Raw genomic sequence first — 18,755 nt, 5'->3', positions numbered from 1 at the left:
CTCTGAATTAACTCCACATGGCTCAGTGTTGTTAACCTGTCGTTGTTGGAATTTCTGTGAGTATTATGAAAAATCTGAAGGAAAAAAAATAATTCTGTTCAATGGGTTCTGTGGCCATACTGGTATGGCAGGTTATTTCATCAGACTGGGCCTAGACTATTCAACCTCTGAAGCCAAAGCCTAAGGCACTTCTTTTTGTGTGCTGCGTCTTTTGTTGCTGCTTTTTTATTTTCTTTCTACTCAGTGCAGTAGTCTTACTACTCTTAATTTTCTAATAAGAATTATAAGGCACAGATCAAAGCCGACTGGTTGTTTGGGTATTGATTTTAAAAGGACAATCTGGTTTCAGTAATTATTAAAAAAGGACAAAGGAATACAGCAATTACTTTTGGTATTTCTATTTTGTGCTATTATTGCATTTTTATACATTTCAGCAAAACTGATATTATAATAGGAATGATTTCATATGAAGACTGCTAAAATTCCGTTAAACAACTGTGCTGTGTCTTAAATGACAAGACATCTTATCTGGCACATGCCAAAGGCATGCTGAAGATTTTTCCAACAGCTATGATTCATCTCCTCGAATTCATTTTCTCTTAGAGACACAATATAGACAATCATTTAATTAATAACTGTTCTTATAGTCATTACAGAGAAAAGATTATTCTTCTAGAACCCTTAGCACTATTGGTTCTCTATTGTAGAGCCAAACAAGACTTATTAATGCCAGAATTAATGAGCCTTTCTAGATCCATATGCCATATACACTATAATTCATCTGCAGTCTAATCACTGACTAGAAGTTTTGAACCAACTGCAGGGAGACAAGACTCAACTGATTCTGTGCAGCCCTGTATTCCTTCATTCCCAACCATTACACAGCAGCTTGGGTCATAAGAAGCTCACACACACACAAACACACACACAGCCATCCAGACAAGCAGAAATCATTACAAAATAGGATAAGTGCACAGAGAAGGGAAGGTAAGCTATGCTGCTCTCACAGTCCAAAATAGACAGAATAGAGTTGAAAATATCTTCAAGCCCTTTGTGGTTCTCTGCCAAGAGAATGATTACTTTGATCTACTTCTCTCAGCAATATGTATTTTGCCTTTAAAACTCTTACAGTAGACTTCTGTGAAATTACTTTAATTCACTACATTTTTCTAAATAGTTGATTCCCTTGACAGGTTAAGTCCTGCGTTCTGAGACAGAAATACTGTCTGTACCACTAAGAGGAAGCCCTCACAAAAGTGGTAGGGAGTTTTTCCACCAATGTAAGTAGAGTAGGAGGAGGAGCAGGTCTTATGTTCCCACTAAGGAAAACATTCAGCCCTGATTTTGCCTTCTTATCTGTAAATATCAGAATGTTCTACAAGGACAACCAGCTATATTAACACTGTTTCATATAGAGGAAGCTGGAGCACAGAAAGGTAACACTGCTTTCCTGAAATCCAACAATAATTTGCCAGAAGGGCTGCAAACAGAACCTCTCTTTGCAGACTCCCACTTCTGTGCCCTATCCACAGAAGCGTGCTGCCTCCCAGCGCTGTCTAGATACGCCAGGCATCTGCACAGCTGTATTTTTAGCCCTGATATTCTCTCTGTCTGGAACTGGGCCATGAAGATTCACAATAAGCTGAAGTCTGTAAATATCCCTTCAACTTTATAGGAGGAAAACTGGCATCAGAGCAGAAGAAGCACTTTCTTACATTTCAATTTTTCTAACTACTGTCATACTTAAAAGATTTCCCTAAAAAAAAATAACAAAGAACCAACCAGCTGCAGTATGTTGTAAACAAGAAAGAAGGAAGAGTTCCTGCAACACGTATCATGTTCCGGCAACAGAATCAATTTTTCAGAACTACAAATCAGAGAGGTTTCAGGGATCTTTCAGAGTTAATGACTTGAGCTGGTCATTAAGGCATAAACAAAAATATTTTCATCTCTTAGTAGTACTGTAAACATTGGTTTTCTCCCAGCCCGCTTTGCTGTAGGAGAAGACCAAATATTCCCATGCACTTCAGATGCCCAAGCCTCTCTCAAAACTACATTACCACTAAAATATTAAGGCTCCACTGTTGGATCAAAATTCTTTTAAAAATTAATAACCTATTTTTGTCCTATTTAGAGGAATGTCTTTTGACTTATGTTGATCCACAGCGAACGTGCTTATTTTAAGGTGACAGGCTCTTTGAGCTCCTTCCAACCCAAGCTACTCCATGATTCTATAATTCTATGACATAATATTCTGTAAAGCCGAGGTCTCATGGAAAGCTGCAAAGAAGTAATGTAGAGATGATAGAGACCATGTAGCAGGTATATACACATCACTTGGTGTGATGATAGGACGGTCCTCAAGATTATGAGGATTAGTTTTCTCTGGCAAACACACCCAGACACTGTTCCTTCTGCTCAGCAGTCATTCCACTGGATACCATTCCTTTCTGATTCCTTTCACAGGGAAATTTCTCCAAGCCATGCCTTGCAGGCAGTGCATTTCCCACGAGATGTTCCCATATTACTTAAAGCCAAAGGAAATTTAAACTTTAAAACTTAACTGAAGGAAAAACTAAAATGGATAGTGCTTTCACTGCATTGCTTTCTAAATCTTGTCACCAAATGGTAGGAGGTCACTAAACTAACAAGTAATTTGTTTCTTATAGAAATAACAACTTGGTTGATAACAAGAAAAGCTCCAGCCAATGTAAAACCTCTGAAAAAGTTCCAGAAAGATCACCAGAAAAATGCAAAAAAACCCTGAGATAAGGAGTCTCTATGGGCCTTAACCAGGATGGCATGTAAAAATGCTGCCAGTGGGGAGAACAGTTTTTGCTGCATCACATTATTAATACTTAATGTCAGTGCGTTTTGCTGCTACAGCCAGACCAGGGTAATTAAATGTTACTTTAATGTGGAGAATATGCTTTCCTTTCCTTCCCACTGTTAACAAGACGGGCAGGGAGGATGATGTTACACCAGAGGGTGTTCTTGGACTGCCAATTGTTAACAGCAGTGTTTTCCTTTTTTCTTGCAGAATGAGGTGGCAATGCTTCTCAAGCCAATATCAGAGAAGATTCAGGAAATACAGAACTTTAGAGAAAGAAACAGAGGAAGTAAAATGTTCAACCACCTCTCAGCCGTCAGTGAAAGCATACCTGCACTTGGCTGGATAGCAGTGGTAAGTTGTCACAGGACAGTTGGGAGGGCTGTCGATCCACTGGATGTTGCAGCTCAGAATAGGTCCAAATCTTGCAGAACTTTGTAGTCTCATCTGCATAGTTCTTCACTCTGCTACAACCAAGAAGCTGCTTTATATTATACCTAATACATCAGGGAAGGTGTCTGACTAATGTTTTACCTCCTTTCTTCTTCTGTCGTTTCCTGCTACCATGGGTTGATGGTCGTAGTCTCCTAAACCAGGTCCTTATGTCAAGGAGATGAATGATGCTGCTACCTTTTATACTAACAGGGTATTAAAGGACTACAAGCACAGGTACGTTGCAAAGCCCCAGTATCTACTAGCACAGTGAGAGAAGAGAGCATTAACCATGCTAACAGGGTTCACAATCCCATCACAGAAGTATTTTGTAAAGAAAAAAAAGCACTTGATAAAATCTGTTTGGAATAGCTCATTTCCCCTCCTCATCTTAGACCCACAGTGTGTTGCAGTGAGAATGGCAGCAGCACTAGCAATGCTGGTTTTCATTCTCTGCAAGTTAATATGATTAGTTTTCTGCAGTGCCAAAATGTTGGCTAACTAGCTGCTATGTGTCCTTGTCTCACTCGTGCACTCAAACTGCTGCTGTTTTTTTCTCTCTGCTTGAAAATGTGCATTTAGCTGCTAGGTGTGTACAGCTGAGCATCTACTCTCATAGCTCACAAAGGGATTTTTTTTCTGTGCCACTGCACTGTTCTTAAAAAGCACAGGGAATTCACAGAACAGTTCCATGAATGAGATGGGAAAAAGAGAATAAATACAGCCCCTTCCTATGCCTTCTTAACAAACAAATTCTATTGATTTGGTGCTTTTGGAGGCCAGATTTTGGCTTTTTGTGTTTATATCCTCAGTGAAAAATATTGTTTGCTGTTGAGTTTTTTCTCTTTAGTGAGAAAAACTTCATATACTTATGTATTAAATATATAACCTTACATATATATTTCAGTCTGTTTTTTATGTATAAATACATGTGAAAAATGCATTATATATTATTATTTTTGAAACCTTAGTTCATCTGCTTGAGGTAACTGAACATTTTTGCAGTGAAGCTTTTGTGGTACTTCTTCTACAGCAGAATAAAATCTCATATAAAGGTATAAAGAGGGTGCATTAGCTAGGTATAAAGTTAGTTCTTCTCCTAAAAAGGAATTCTTCTCATGTTTTTAACTGAATATTTGACCAGATCACAATGTCTTCCAAAGCAGTGGAAAGCTTTCTCTTGATTTCATTAGACTCTGGATAAAACCCATTGACCCAGGTCCACAGCAGTATTAAACATCAAGCTCCAAAGGAAATAAACAGGGGGTAGGCACCCAAGCCCTTGTGCACATCCACTCCATGGCAGTCACTGTTCAGTAATTATACTTCTGTGGAGTTCCCTAAACAAGGACCACATCTTACAAGCAGTTTCTCTTTCTGCATGTACTTTTTGCTCTCACTTAATGTACCAGTGGAAGACTTGAGCCTTCTAAATAATGATTCTGGAGCCAACTTTTGATTTGTATGTTGACAATCCTTGATGTGTAAGCATTTCAGTCAGTTGCCTATTACACGAGCTACTATCACACTGGCTACATATGAACTCGGAAGCTAGAATACTTCAGGTAAACCACAGATTGCTCATTTCTAAGATTCAGAACCTTGAGATTGAGTCCGGGAAGCTGCTACCGAGTTCCAGATAGCTGTGATACTTCTTCAGCTGACTGTGAGTTTGAACAGAAGGAGGTAACACCCTTCCAGCAGAAAGCAGGCTGTGCTAGAGGCACCTTTGCCCTTATTTGGCCTCTGGAAGGGCATGAAAACTTTACAGTGTAATAGGCCTGAGTATCTTCAGCACTGTGCTGGCTTGCTGCCTGCTAACTGGTTTGTCTGTGGCTGCAGGCTTTGTCTGCTTTAAGCATGAACAGCAGTGTTTTCTGATTTGAAGTACAAACACAGATATAAATATTGTTTCTGTTTTTTACAGTGATACACGCCATGTTGACTGGGTGAAGTCTTATTTGAACATCTGGTCTGAGCTTCAAGCTTATATCAAAGAACATCATACCACAGGTCTCACCTGGAGTAAAACTGTAAGTATCCTTTATTTTTTCATGAAAAAAAAAGCCAACCATAAAATATCAGTAACCAATTTGACTTATAACATAGGTCATTAGTTCAGAAAAATGGCCAATGAACTTCCCAGCCAAGATGATAGAAGCTTGAAATGCAGGTGAAGTTGATCTATCAGGCCACTGTATTACAGTTTTTGAGGAAAAGAGATTTGTTTGGGATGATTACCACTATAAATCCCAGTTGCAGATAGCGAGGAAAGACAGACACAGTTCTCCAGGCCAGATACAGTGGAGCGTAGGAACAAAACCAAAAAATGTAAAGGAAAAAGAAACACAAGGAATTCATACCAAGGTCTTAGTCCACAGATAGCCATCTGTGTAAAACTAGCATTTTATACATACGGAGATAAGTTCTGAAATATATATACTTGTGTATATATTCAGAGAGATAGCATATTTAACTGTGTTACTGAAGCTCTCTCTATATCAGCATCTTCTGGGTGATACAACTGATAGCATAACAAGATGATTGCTATGAATACTGTTCTCTAAATGAAGTAAAAACACGAGGAATTAATTTTCTGTTGGATATAAATGCAAGAGTTTATATCGATAGTCTACATTCATGCAATGTTCTACTTAAGACTGGAATAATGTACTCGTACTTATTACCAAGTTACAAGATTTGCTGTCATAATTCTGTAAACTTACCAGTGCACACACATACTTGCACATATGGTAATTCACACCAAGATTATCACTTCTGTACAGGCAAACTTTTTTTTTTTTTTAATCGAATGACTATTAAGTGGACTGACATAGACTACCAGCTAATTTAATTCTTGGACCCAAACCATGGTGACAATTGAGGAGCACAAAGAAGTGAAACAGATCTTTGTGGTAGAATGCATATTAACATGGGATCTGGAAAAGTTACTTCATCTCCTGTGTATAGAGGAGATAATCATATGAAAGAATGTAGAATGTATGTTATTTGTTCTCATCAGCAGACATTGTACAAGTCCTTACAGTATTAAAATGCAAGTTCAAATACAGGAAAAACTGATCTGTGTGTACTTCTGAGTTTGAAGCAAACCAGATATTTATTATTTAAACAGATAAATTGAAAGACTGGAACTATCTTCTGCTTTGCAGGTTTCCGTAGTAAAAATTTGAATTATTTAATATGATGCTCTCTCTTTATTTAGTGCAAAGATTCACACATGCTACATCTACTCTACTGTAGTCAATGAGTGTGAGAAGAACTGATGATTTTTAAGTGACTGTTAGAAAAGTGTAAGAAATTATAGCATCATGTTTGACGAATTATCCTGAGAATCTGGAACAACTTTAGTTCTGATAATAAAGACACATGTATCAATGTATCTTTACTTTAATAGAATTTTAAAAGAATGGAAGTAGTGCTATAGAGATTTCTTGTATTTGTTATGCAGTATAGGAGGAAACTCAGTGCTGTGAGCACTGGTAATCTTACAGAGCACTGGCAATCTTATAGCCGTTGCAGATTGTATTTGACTGGTCTTAAATGCATTTCAACCATCACATCTCTCAATTTTTCTTTCTTTAACTGTGCAGCAAATTGCTGAAGCCACATATAGGTGTGACTTGTTTATTCATATTTATCATAGTTTACTGTGAACATGCTTATTACATCTTGAGTGATGAGTCTATTAGTACATCTAAAGCATTGCTTTCACTCACTTTGATTTGAAAGAAGATGTCTTGGAAGTACGGATCATATAAACTATCATTCATATAATGTACACCAGAAAGATTAAGTTGGAGATTATACATCTACAAGAAAGTGCTTGTAAATTTTTACTTCATGCGAGTGTAAGCAAATTGGAATCCAGTAAGTTGGCAGGTTGTTTAAATACTCTGTTTTTTAGATGTCGTTTAAATAATTTTATGTGGATTGGTAACAAATGTATTCATGAAAATGAATGAATTACTAAAGTGATTCTGGGATTTTTTTACACGTTTTAAGGTGAGAATGAAAGTAACAGATTCATGCTGCGTGAAGTTAAGCATAACGGTCAGAGGGATCAGGACCTAGACAGAAAGGAAGGGTGTAAGACTGAAGGGAACAGACACTTCAGCAGGGTCTGTTGTGACAACAAGGGGAAATGGTTTCAAACTAAAATAGGTGAGATTTAGACTGGATATAAGGAAAAATGTTTTTACGATAAGTGTAGTGAAGCACTGGCACAGGTTGCCCAAAGAGGTGGTGGATGTCCCATCCTGGAGACGTTCAAGGTGAGGCTGGATGGGACTCTGAGCAACCTGATGTGCTGTAGGTGTTCACTGCAGAGGAATTGAACTAGGTGACCCTTAAAGGTCCCTTCCAACTCAATTGATTCTAGGATTATGAGAGGGAAACATCGATACAAAAAGCTATTCTGCTTTAGGAGGAGAGAGAAAGAAAGCAAATCTTTGACCAGAATAAGTACACATTTGTAAGTACACTATAGCAATAATTTAGCCTTCATATCTGCAGAAGTCAACAAAGCAATGCTAGAAGCATTATAGAAAAAGCTGTTAAGTAAGATATTTGGGTATTTCTAAAGAGACTAAATATTCAGGGAGAACATTAGCTACTGCCTTTCGTACAGCTGTATTGTTATAGCTTGGGCTACAACAAAACTCCAATGGCATCAGCCTAAATCAGGGTAAGCTTGCGTTCCCAGAAAGGAGGAGGCAGTTTTTTAATGGGCAGTAGGCCTCTTTATCTATAGATGCTGCATACTGTGGCACACACATTTCTGGCTGCGCTCCAAGGCGGTATCACAAAGCCGTGCAATTTCCAGCCCCCATGTACCCATCCATCAAGCTGCACGGGGCAGCTGCAACCAACTTTGTAACAAATCATTAGTACATACAGTAGTGTTCTTGGCTCTGGCAGTAGCACGCAGGCAGGCACTTTAGAGGAAAGTGAGAGAAATGTCTTAATAAATTACAGGACATGCACTAAAACTAAAACAAATAAATGATCCTGTGGTGAGTAGCAGCTCAATATACTCTCTCTATATCGATTATATATATATATATATATATATATATATATATATATATATATATATATATATATATATGCCATCTTGATAATTGGAACAATAGTAATTACCCAGCTAATGGAGATTTGCTAGCATTAATTTGCTGCCATATATGACATTCTAAAGTGTCAGTGAGATTTTATGCAAAAAGTGGTATTACAATGAAATGTTGTAGATGTCCAATGTAGCAGCAACTGTCACATTTGCTTGCTACAGCTTTCTGACTTAAACATGAAATGTACAGCTGTAACAGTAACCTATGTCTTTTTTTTTTTTTATCACTACTGAAAATACCACGTGTCCTTTTCTTTCCCCCTGCCTCCTAAATAAGAGATTCTATTGAAGCATTGCTCTTTCTTTCCTCCCTACTTTTTTTTTTTTTCATTTGGTGCTGTGAAGAAATGAACAGCTGTAATATAAGCTCAGAAGAATGCCTCGTAAAAGTTTGTTTGCTACAAGGACTGCATGAGTAAGCTGGGGGAAGTGAAACTTCTGCTCCTATTAATGCAGGTTAACTCTGCAGCAAGAAAACAACCAGCAATAATGAGAGGTTGCTGTAGTTTCCTGTACATCAAATAAGTGTTAAGAAACAGACCTTGCTCAAGGATAATTGTCCTAAATGCTCCTCTCACTTGCAGATAGAGCTGCAGTAAGGTTTTGCTGTTTGTATACAGTTGTCATTTAGGACAAATTTTTGACAGCAGGATTTGAAGAGGTATTCACAAAATAGGGGTGAATTTCTTTACAGCATTTGGTTTAACACAAAATTACACTCAAGTAATGGATGCTCTCCCACCCCCACTTAGAAACGAATGCCTAGGAGGAAGCCTGCTTCTGTATAGCAGTTGATGCAGTTGAGTCAGTTGAGATTTATTTATAACCTATTCCCACTGAAGTCAATGCTGCATCTTCAAGTATTCTTTTCCTTTCATTAATATGCATACATATATGACTATATACAATTCTAAAAACATTCTTTAAAAGTCGAAATTCACCACAGGTTCCACAAATGGCAGTCATATATCCTAATCAGCCTGACCACAATTACACTGGTCTCAGAACAACCTTTGGCCATTTCACACTCGCACAAAATAATCACCTGCAGACATTTTCCTATGAAATGGCTCTGCCTGTCTCCTGTACTATCAAAATACTTCCTTGCAATGTATCAACTCTCTAAATACCGATGTGAACAAGCTGAAAAAACCAAATCCTGCAGGCAAAAGCCTTCTATTATCATTACAGTATCTCTTCTGTGCTGTTTGGTTTGACTCACTTATCAAGAAGCCATCGTCTGAGCCACTTCACTGAAGCTAAAGGTCAAAACTGTAGTGCCAAATTCCATCCAAAGCCACTGCTGCAATCCCAGAGGCTTCATTCTGATAGAACTAATGGCAGCACAGATAGACTGATTTAAATGTCTGTAGCTCGGATAAGACACAGACTTTTTCAGAGTGCTCAGTTTTTCTTATTATAGCTTTTCATTGCCTTTTCTGCCTCTTTCTCTTCCCTTCTCTTGCCTTTCCTTCTCCCTCTTCCTCTCCCTCTCCTCCTTTCCTTATATTTTATGTTAAAAATTTGTTCCCTTAGCTGTTTGTTTCTCAGAGAATACACATACAGGTTTTGATATGCCATCAATTTAGAAATTGGCCACCAGAAAGACACAGGAAAAACTTTTTCTTTAAGGCAACGTCTTATTTGGAAACTGCCCTAAAAATTGCCCACCACCTTAGAAACATCCTGGCAACTCCACAATTAGTTGCTTCTGTTGGAGTTTGCCTCTATGACGTTCAATGAAAGAAGTGGTTTTGTGCCCTTATTTAAAAAGCAGCTGAGGATGCATGTCTCTGCTGGCTATCAGTGGTGTCCTTTCAACATCAGTGACCCAGCACCACTCAGACATGTTAAGGAAGATGCTGGGAGAGGTTTGTTTGACAATAGCTGTTAAACACAACACGTAACATAATGCAACCTGGTTTCAGTGGTAAAAGGAAAGGGAAGAGAAAACTGAAAGCATGTAAAAGAGAGAGAAAAGGAAACAAACACATCTATTAGAACTTCAGTGTAATGCAGTAGAGATTTTTTTTCTAACTGTGTTCTTGTTTAAGTACAGGATGGTTTACTGTGCCTGCGGGAGCAAGCTCCTTGTTGACAACTGCACTAACATACAGCTTTCAGATGGTATAAGACCTTAGCTGTGTAAAATATTTCTGACTGAGTACCTGGGAAGAAGTGAGGACCACTTTAAATCCTGAACAGGTGATAAATGGCAGAAATGCATTAAAAGGGGCTTCAAAATTTGCAAACTCAACAGATCAGTAATTCTGCTGGGACTCGGTAAAAAGAAAAAAACAGCCTAATCTGGATTTTGTTGTTTTGTGTTTTAACTCCCACTGATTACAGGCCCCGCAAGTCAGCTGTTTCATCTAGTAAATTGTGTATCTGAGGGCAGCAGAACCCCATGCAGACAGGTGGCATAAATACAGTGCGTAATAGAACTGTTGTGCTAAGCTACTTTTACACAAAAAAACACCTTAACAAGAGCTCTGTGCCCCTAAGTCAGAATCCACCTGTTCCCAGAGGTTGACACATGATATTCTGAGCTCCATGATTCTTGCCTTTGTGTGTGCTTATGTACAAGAAGAACAATACAGAATGCTGTAATCGTTGTAGGTGTGAAACTTGGATTACTAAAAGAGAGAGATTTTTTCTTCTTTTTCTTTTTTTTTTTTTCAAGTTGAACATAGTCCTCATTAGAATTTCTATTTACCTGCTGCCTTGGAAAGATGGCTTTTCAATAAATTAAGGGATTTTATGTCTCTCTCTAAGCCACCTGTTGCCTCAGCCACAAATAGATACTTAAATCTTAACATGAGTTACAAAAAAAGGGTACCATATATTATGCACATTCATAAGGAATTTATTTATATACATTATATAGATGTGTGTAATCTGTTTGTCTTTGCTTAAAACTGTACATTAGAGTTACAAGAGGTGGGTGTTCATTTAAATGTTCCACAGCAGGTTCCCACCATGAGAACTTCTTCCCTGTACCTGTGCTCCACTGTGTCAGCTAAAGCTAGATAAACACAGTGGAATACAATGTTGGTTTATACAGGGCCTGGAGCATAACACCTTCTCGTGCCCGTGTAGTAACATTGTGCAGTTCCAGATCAGTTCTTCCCAGCTGCCACCGGGAACCAGTGACATTGGCAGGAGATTCTGATTAGGGTTCTTTGCTGCTACGATGCTCCAAACACAACAGCATGCCAAGCTGCTACGGTCCCTAGAACTTACAGAGCATGTGTATGGACACTGTTGTGTTTCCCTGACAAGACTGGCCACTGCATTGTGCTCCAGGGAAAGCCCTTGGTAGACATGTTCTGTATGCAAGGCCTAGCTCCCCAGATGCCAAGGGTTTCACTCATCTCCACTGTAATTTCAAGGGAGTTCAATAAGATTCAGCACAGATGAATTTTAATCAGCCAGCTGTCCCAAAATAAACAGTTTCTTCTTTATTCCACTGAGCCAGATAGGTAGACAGCTTGAAGGAAAAAAGGAGTACTTCACCCTTCTGCCAGTCCTTTGAGATAAAGGTAGAAATATAGCTTACTCTGAGCTTGTACTGCAATCCTGCAAACCCTTCCACGGTGATAATATGCGTTTATCAGACCCAAGGCTGTCAGCAGATTTGGACACTGGCTGCAGGGAAATGGCTGAGGCACAGGCAATGGGAACCTCTTGAGCCTTTGCAGATGGCTCTGGGCTATCCAGCAAAGGCTATCCCTGACCCCTTCCTGTCACCCCATTCAGATCATGGTTTTGTAGGAGTTTGAAGACATTTTTCTTTTCCCAGAGAGAAAAATTTAGAAATATTTTGTCCCCTTCAGAACTATTTGTACCTGACCACAGGGCCTGCATCCTCTGTTCTTGGTAGGACCTTACTCAGAGAATGATCCCTTTTCCCATGTTTCAGGAAGCCCCAGGAACAAGATTGAAACCACGTCAAGTTCACTGTGATACAAAGCTAACAGTTTAAACTGCTACATATAATGGCTTGTTTCTGTGTTTCTGCTCACAATTCTTACGGGGGGCATATTTGCAAACGATGAAAAAAAAAAATGACCGCACCAACACGGCACTGAGAACATTCAGCTATCAGCACAACTAGTCACAAAGTGTACAGACACCACAGCACTGAGAACAGCAGCTGTTACCAAGGCAAACAGCTGAAATAAAAGAGGAAGAAAGGCGGCTTGCAAATAACCGCCTTTGCTAGTCCAAATGGCTCTTAATACTCTTTGTGTGAAGACGCACTGTTGTTAACATCTGCTTGAAGTTAATATAAAGAGTTGTTTGCAAATAGCAAAGCTGGTAAGCACCTGCTGCTTTAGGAAAGATGAACTTTTGTGGGCATATAACGTACTATTTTATTCTCTGCAGCTCTCGTAAACACCACCCTATACAGAAATGAAATGAATGGACTTTGTGAAGAGCACTTTAGTTGAAATAGGATAGGACAATACACAAGTACTGCTAGATACCCAAACAGTTTAAGCGTCTGGTTCAGAAATATTCTAGAGACCGAGAACCTAAGTGGGCTTTGAAAGATGACTAAGAAAAGGAAACCAATTTCAAGTGACTTAGTTAGTTGATAACATCGAGGTCTATGCATGAATAGGGGTCAAAGCTAATCAAAAGAAGAAAGTTCCTGGAGCCACTTCTCTAGTCAGGGTTTAAAACTGCCCTTTGCGTGAGCATCTTTGAGTCCAACACAATCTTTCTGGCAAGCAGGGAATGGAAGAAGTGCACAGTGTTTTCTGCATTTCCAGTTCACTTGTGCCTTCTGTCCCCTTGTGAGCGTTACCATGAGATGCTCTTCCCACAAAAAAAATAAATAAATAAAAAATAAAAATAAAAATCACATTGCTTGAATGTTAGCTTGATTTCCATCAGGTAAATCAAAATGGAAAAGAAAAAAGGATAAAAGCTAGAGTGAGATTCAGCCCTTCCATACAGCATGACTCTGTATGCCTTCCCAAGCCTTCCCAGATCTCTATGTCTTTTCCATGCTCCTCTATTTCATTTGAGGACTGTCATATTGGATGCATCCATGTCATAAGACGGTAGATCTACAGTGGAGCAGTTAGTCCTGGCCCTATCTTTAGCAAGCTTTTTAGACTTTGACTTGCCCTTTCATTTTGCCTAGGTGAAATTATGACCGAAATTGTTTGCAGTTTTCAGAATGGCAGTAGATTTTCAGAGCCTGGCCATGGATGTTTAGACATAATTGAAAATGTCGCAATGTTCTGTTAGCTTATGTAGCTGTGACTTGGTCCTAAGCAAGAATTTGTCATGAAGGAGAAAAGTTCACTACAAAGGTTCAGTCCATCTTTTACTTTTGTGACTCCACAAGATTACAAGGAAAAATAATGAACCCCAGGTATCTTCTGAGACCTCTGACAGCTCCTGAACCATTATTAGATGTAACTTGAAATCTTTTGAGCTCAGTAGAGATAGCCACTGACATAAGAGGATGGACCAGGCTTGTAAAGAAAAAGAGGAGGTTTTTTACTAGACTTGGCTTCTCAACTGCTTTAGAAGGAGAACACACTTCTAATTGCCTTTCCCACCTCCTTTCCCACCTCTGCCCTTGAAAAGTAAACAAGATATTCTCCAGTCACACAAGACCATGTCTGAATTTGGTTATTTAAAATCCTTCTGTTTTGTTTGTGTTTCCAATAGATAATTCTTTCAGAGTTCTGGGACAGGGATCATCCACTTCCTACAGTTAAAATCCTCTAAGATTTGCTTTTATTTTGGTTACTGGACATTCCTTTACCTTTGTTCCTGTTTGGAAAACTGCCCTATGATAGATTGCTCAGCATCACAGTTTGAGCTCAGTCTCCTGTATAGATTATGCATAGGCTCTTAACACCTGAAGCAAATAGTTCAGCTGCAACACACCATTATGTGTTGCACCCAGAATACCCAGATGACTCCTGCAATTTTGTAGCTTTTCCAGAATTTAATTGGTGTTAACTACAAAAGAACATCAGCTGCTCCTGCTGACTCCTTCACACACAAGTTTCTGGAAAATCACAGTACCGTATTTATGCAGGTAGAAACTATAACGTATCTTGGGAAATCAGATGTCCAAATTTTTATCTCAGGCCACAAGTCATTAACCAGTACTGCCTCTACTACCATTAATCTACTCACTTAAAGCATACATAATTCATTGCTGCACATTTTCACTGCAGTGTGGATGGTGAGTGCCATTTCTGTGTGGCTGAGTATTTTAAAAAGACCTGCAAATGCAATGTTCATAATTCTGGATAACCAGGACATAGTGAATTCAGTTGCTATGGTTGCAGGCAACAGATAGGGAAGATCTCTGTTGCACCTCAGGCAGCAATAACTGATTGTGCCACTAAATCCACTTACATTCATTTTTTACTATAGTAATTCACAGTTGTGCTGACTCTGCTGCAGGTAACATTACTGGCACAAGCAGAAAGGCAGGCGCCGTAAATGAAGTTCCCTGTGGGGGAGTTGCCCCCAGTATAAAATAATAACCTATCACTACCAAGTACGTATGCAGAAAGGCTCAGAGTTAAATGTATCCATGCAACAATGAGATGTCTCTAAGAGCAATCAACATCATCATCTGGTTCTGATGTATCTTGACAGTAAATGATAATCAATACCAAAACGGGGTTCTCCTCTTTTGTTTACATTTTATTTGAAACATTTCACAGCACAGGGGAGAACTCGTTGCCTTAAGAGATCACAGATCCTTTCAGAAACAATCAGACTGTGCTACTACATCAGCTTTATTACTCACCTGAGTACCAGGAATCAAAGAGTATTGTTTTGTTGTGCAGCTTTAGTGCCACTAACGTGCCAAAGTATCTTGCAAGGTATTTATCACTACAATACTCATAAATGCTTACCTTAAATGGAAGTACCCACACAGTGAAGACCGTGTGCCAAGAGAAGGGTTAGGATGTTAAGTAATGTTACTACTACTTTTCCATGTTGCTCAAATCAGGGTCATACACATTGAGAGGTTTGAAAGCTGGTGGATATTCAAATGTGCCAGGCTTTTTTTTTTTTTTTTTAAAGGATGTCTGAAGAACAAAAAAGTGTGTGCACATCAGCCCCCTTCACGTTATCAGTTTGAGATCACAAGCCAAATCTAGTTCACTGTTTAAAAAATAGCTGCAGGTTTCACTCCTGTGAGATGCATGGAGCAGATGGATGCTTTGATGTTTCTGCTTAGCTCAAAGCAGAAAGTTGTGGCACAGTAAACAATTAAAAATAACCTTTGAGTCCAGCTAAGCAATATTTATTTCCAGTATTGGTTACCTGGGATGCATTTTTAACAACCTATATCTCCTAACACAGGTAGCCAATTAGAAGAGACATGACTCTGTAAGTCCCTGCCATTTTTCCACTGTATCTGCCTAACCTAATGAATATGCGTTAGTGCAATGCACAACACTTGTATAGGCAGCCAAATTCATCAGAACCAACCTAATTTTTTTACAGCAGCTCTTATAAAACAGTCTCTGCTCTACTGCAGAGATGCTGTCTAGATGAGCAATTTCTGGCATCAGAGTGACACTCAGTGGCAGGACAGGAAAAGTGATCCTCAGTTTCTCAGATTCTATCTTTTCCATTAGTGGGACGAATAAAATTTCAATCAGCTCATTATTGGTATTTCCTGTTTGTTTTATAATATTATATATGAGCATTACCATTCAGACCAAAACATTTACCTTTGATTATGCAAACTAACAGAATGATTGCATTACTTACTTTATCAAGGTCCCCTCACTCATTATTCATGTGCTGTGATCTCCTGCAATTGACAAAAAAAAATAATTTGAGAAATCAAAAAATATTGAATTTCATAAAGATCCGACTCAAATGACCATAGCTTTGTACTCCACTACAGTCCCAATCTTTGCAGATTACTTCAACAGACTGAAGAATAGCATTTTACATATTTTTTATAGTTGAGAATCTTGCATATGTATGACTGACATTTTATTACCCTCCCAGTTCTGTTTCTGAACACACATCGAGTTACTGAATACAGTGTCTTAAAAATATATACATATATATTTTTGCTTTTACATATGAGAAGTATTTTTACATATCACACCACATGTAAATCGTATGGAAACTTTAATATTAAAGATGTTTAATAATACTCCTGGCAAGCATTTTATATAAATATGTTAGAAGGAGTAGCTCTGCAGCAGAGGCAGTGGGGACTACATTCTTTTCCAGCCTTGCTTCCATGGATGCAAGGAAAGATTCATAGTGTTATTTTCACTTACAATGATAGAAGTTCTTCTGAACCTCTGGCTGCCTGGAACCAATGAAAGTTGACAGTATCCAAGGCTTCTAACAAGCAAGAGCTATCATGATAAAGTGTTCCTTGGAAAAATGTATTTAAAAATAATGTCCATCTATCCCACACAGGGTCCTGTTGCATCACCCATGTCTATGAGATCTGTCCTAACCAGTGGGTCGTGCCCCTCTTCACCGCCTCCACCACCACCGCCTCCACCGGGACCTCCCCCCGTCTTTGATACAGAAACCACCCCAAAGGATGAAGGCACAGCATCTCGTTCAGCCCTGTTTGCACAGCTTAACCAAGGAGAGGCAATTACCAAAGGTCAGGAGAAGAGAAACCAAATTCTGACCCTTGAGTCAAACTACATCAACAGCTGTGATGTTGATGTAGTTTGTACATGTTATGTATGTTATATGTACTGACCCAAATTTCACCAATGTTTTTAAGCTACCTTTAGGCAACTTAGACCTTTCTGAGGCTTGTACTGACTCATCTGGATGAGACTGCGTACCAAATCCTCCTTTAGAAGTAACAGCACTCAAATTTCTTCAGTATTCCTGAAATTCACACCACTTATTTTGAAGTCTGCAATTAAATTTAAGGCAGCCAAATTAGACATCTTCAAGCCCCAGAAGCTGCTGAACTTTCACAGAATCACAGCATTGTAGGGGTTGGAAGGGACCACTAGAGATTGAGTCCAACCCCCCTGCCAAAGCAGCTCCCTAGCCCAGGTTGCACAGGTAGGCGTCCAGGTGGGTCTGGAATGTCTCCAGAGAAGGAGACTCCACCACCTCTCTGTGCAGCTGTGCCAGTGCTCCGTCACTGCACTGTGAATAAGTGCCCACACACATTTGTGCAGAACTTTCTATGCTTCAGTTTCTGGCCATTTCCCCTCATCCTATTGTCATACACTGCTGAGAAGAGTCCAACCTCATCCTCTTACCTCCTGCACCTTAGATATTTATAGTAGTGGATCAGAATTACAATCAGAATTTATTCCTGTTTCTGACCCACAAGTGTACCAGCCCCTATCAGAATGTGTCATTGCATTGGGTGGAAAGGTATGGCTCACAGATCAGTGTGATAAAATTTTTTGTATTAATACAGGATAGTTGTAATTAAAGCAGATGGCTGTGAATTTAAGTACTTACAATTGATATATCTGCCTCTAGTGCTACATGGCTAGGTCAAATTAGAAAAAGAATCTCACTTTTCTGGATGTAAAAATGCTCAATAGCATGATCGCAGAGCTCTCCATAGATAAAGAGGGACTAAAAGACTGCTGCATTTCTTGTAAAGATTTTAAGTCAGCCTAACCACAGTAAAAGAGGTTTTATGTAAATGGCTTAAAAATATCTCTGCCAGTTACACTTTAGGTGGTTACCCGGGCAAAGCATGAGGAAATAAAAAATGTAAACTTGTAAGATAATCAAACACAACTACAAATGTTTTAGATAGCACCTTTGTTATTTCAATATGAATAGCCTTAGGACAAGAGAACAGATTCTGTTTTATAATAACAACCCTTCTTTTTCCAAGGGCTTCGCCATGTCTCCGATGACCAGAAGACTCACAAGAACCCCAGCCTACGTGCCCAAGGTCCACCCACTCGTTCTCCCACGAAGAGCCATACTCCAAGTCCCACCTCCCCCAAGAATTCCCCGCAGCAGAGTCATGCCCCTGTCTTGGAGCTAGAGGGGAAAAAATGGAGAGTGGTGCGTTCCAGTCACACCGCTGAATTGCACACTGCACATTGCAAAGCAGCTTGAGCACTGAGCCTCTAGCAAAAAGCTGTCCGTGATCGAGTAGCAACAAATCGCATTTGCAGCTAAAATGGGTTGATTCTGCATTACTCTGCCTTGCTGCAGTTTAGCTGTTATTATTCTCTAGGATCTAAAATTAATTCATCTTTCTCTGAGAATCTAAAACAATTCATCTGAACCAGAGAATGTCAAAACCAATAAATTCCAGCAAAATCAGACAACGCTTCAGAAACAAATCCAATGGAGAATTCCAATTAAAATCCCTTCTTG

General features: G+C 39.1%; 1 protein-coding gene across 4 annotated transcripts in view; it reads left to right on the top strand.

The window, feature by feature from the left end:
- The window catches only part of CAP2 (cyclase associated actin cytoskeleton regulatory protein 2), a 65,185-nt gene that overhangs the window by 40,449 nt on the left and 5,981 nt on the right, over positions 1-18,755 (top strand). For all 4 annotated transcript variants that reach the window (XM_065752321.1, XM_065752320.1, XM_065752323.1 and 1 more), the window contains exons 5-9: positions 3,041-3,184; positions 3,414-3,499; positions 5,190-5,295; positions 16,848-17,043; positions 18,262-18,437. In XM_065752321.1, coding sequence (XP_065608393.1) covers positions 3,041-3,184; positions 3,414-3,499; positions 5,190-5,295; positions 16,848-17,043; positions 18,262-18,437 — 708 coding nt within the window. The remainder of the gene's footprint in view (positions 1-3,040; positions 3,185-3,413; positions 3,500-5,189; positions 5,296-16,847; positions 17,044-18,261; positions 18,438-18,755) is intronic.

Source organism: Cyrtonyx montezumae, unplaced genomic scaffold, assembly GCF_038088225.1.
Source record: "Cyrtonyx montezumae isolate F1298 unplaced genomic scaffold, pur_monq_1.0 scaffold_8, whole genome shotgun sequence".
In the NCBI taxonomy this organism is placed as follows: domain Eukaryota; kingdom Metazoa; phylum Chordata; class Aves; order Galliformes; family Odontophoridae; genus Cyrtonyx; species Cyrtonyx montezumae.
Note: the sequence above shows the minus strand (reverse complement) of the source record. Positions and strands in the feature narration are given on the sequence as shown.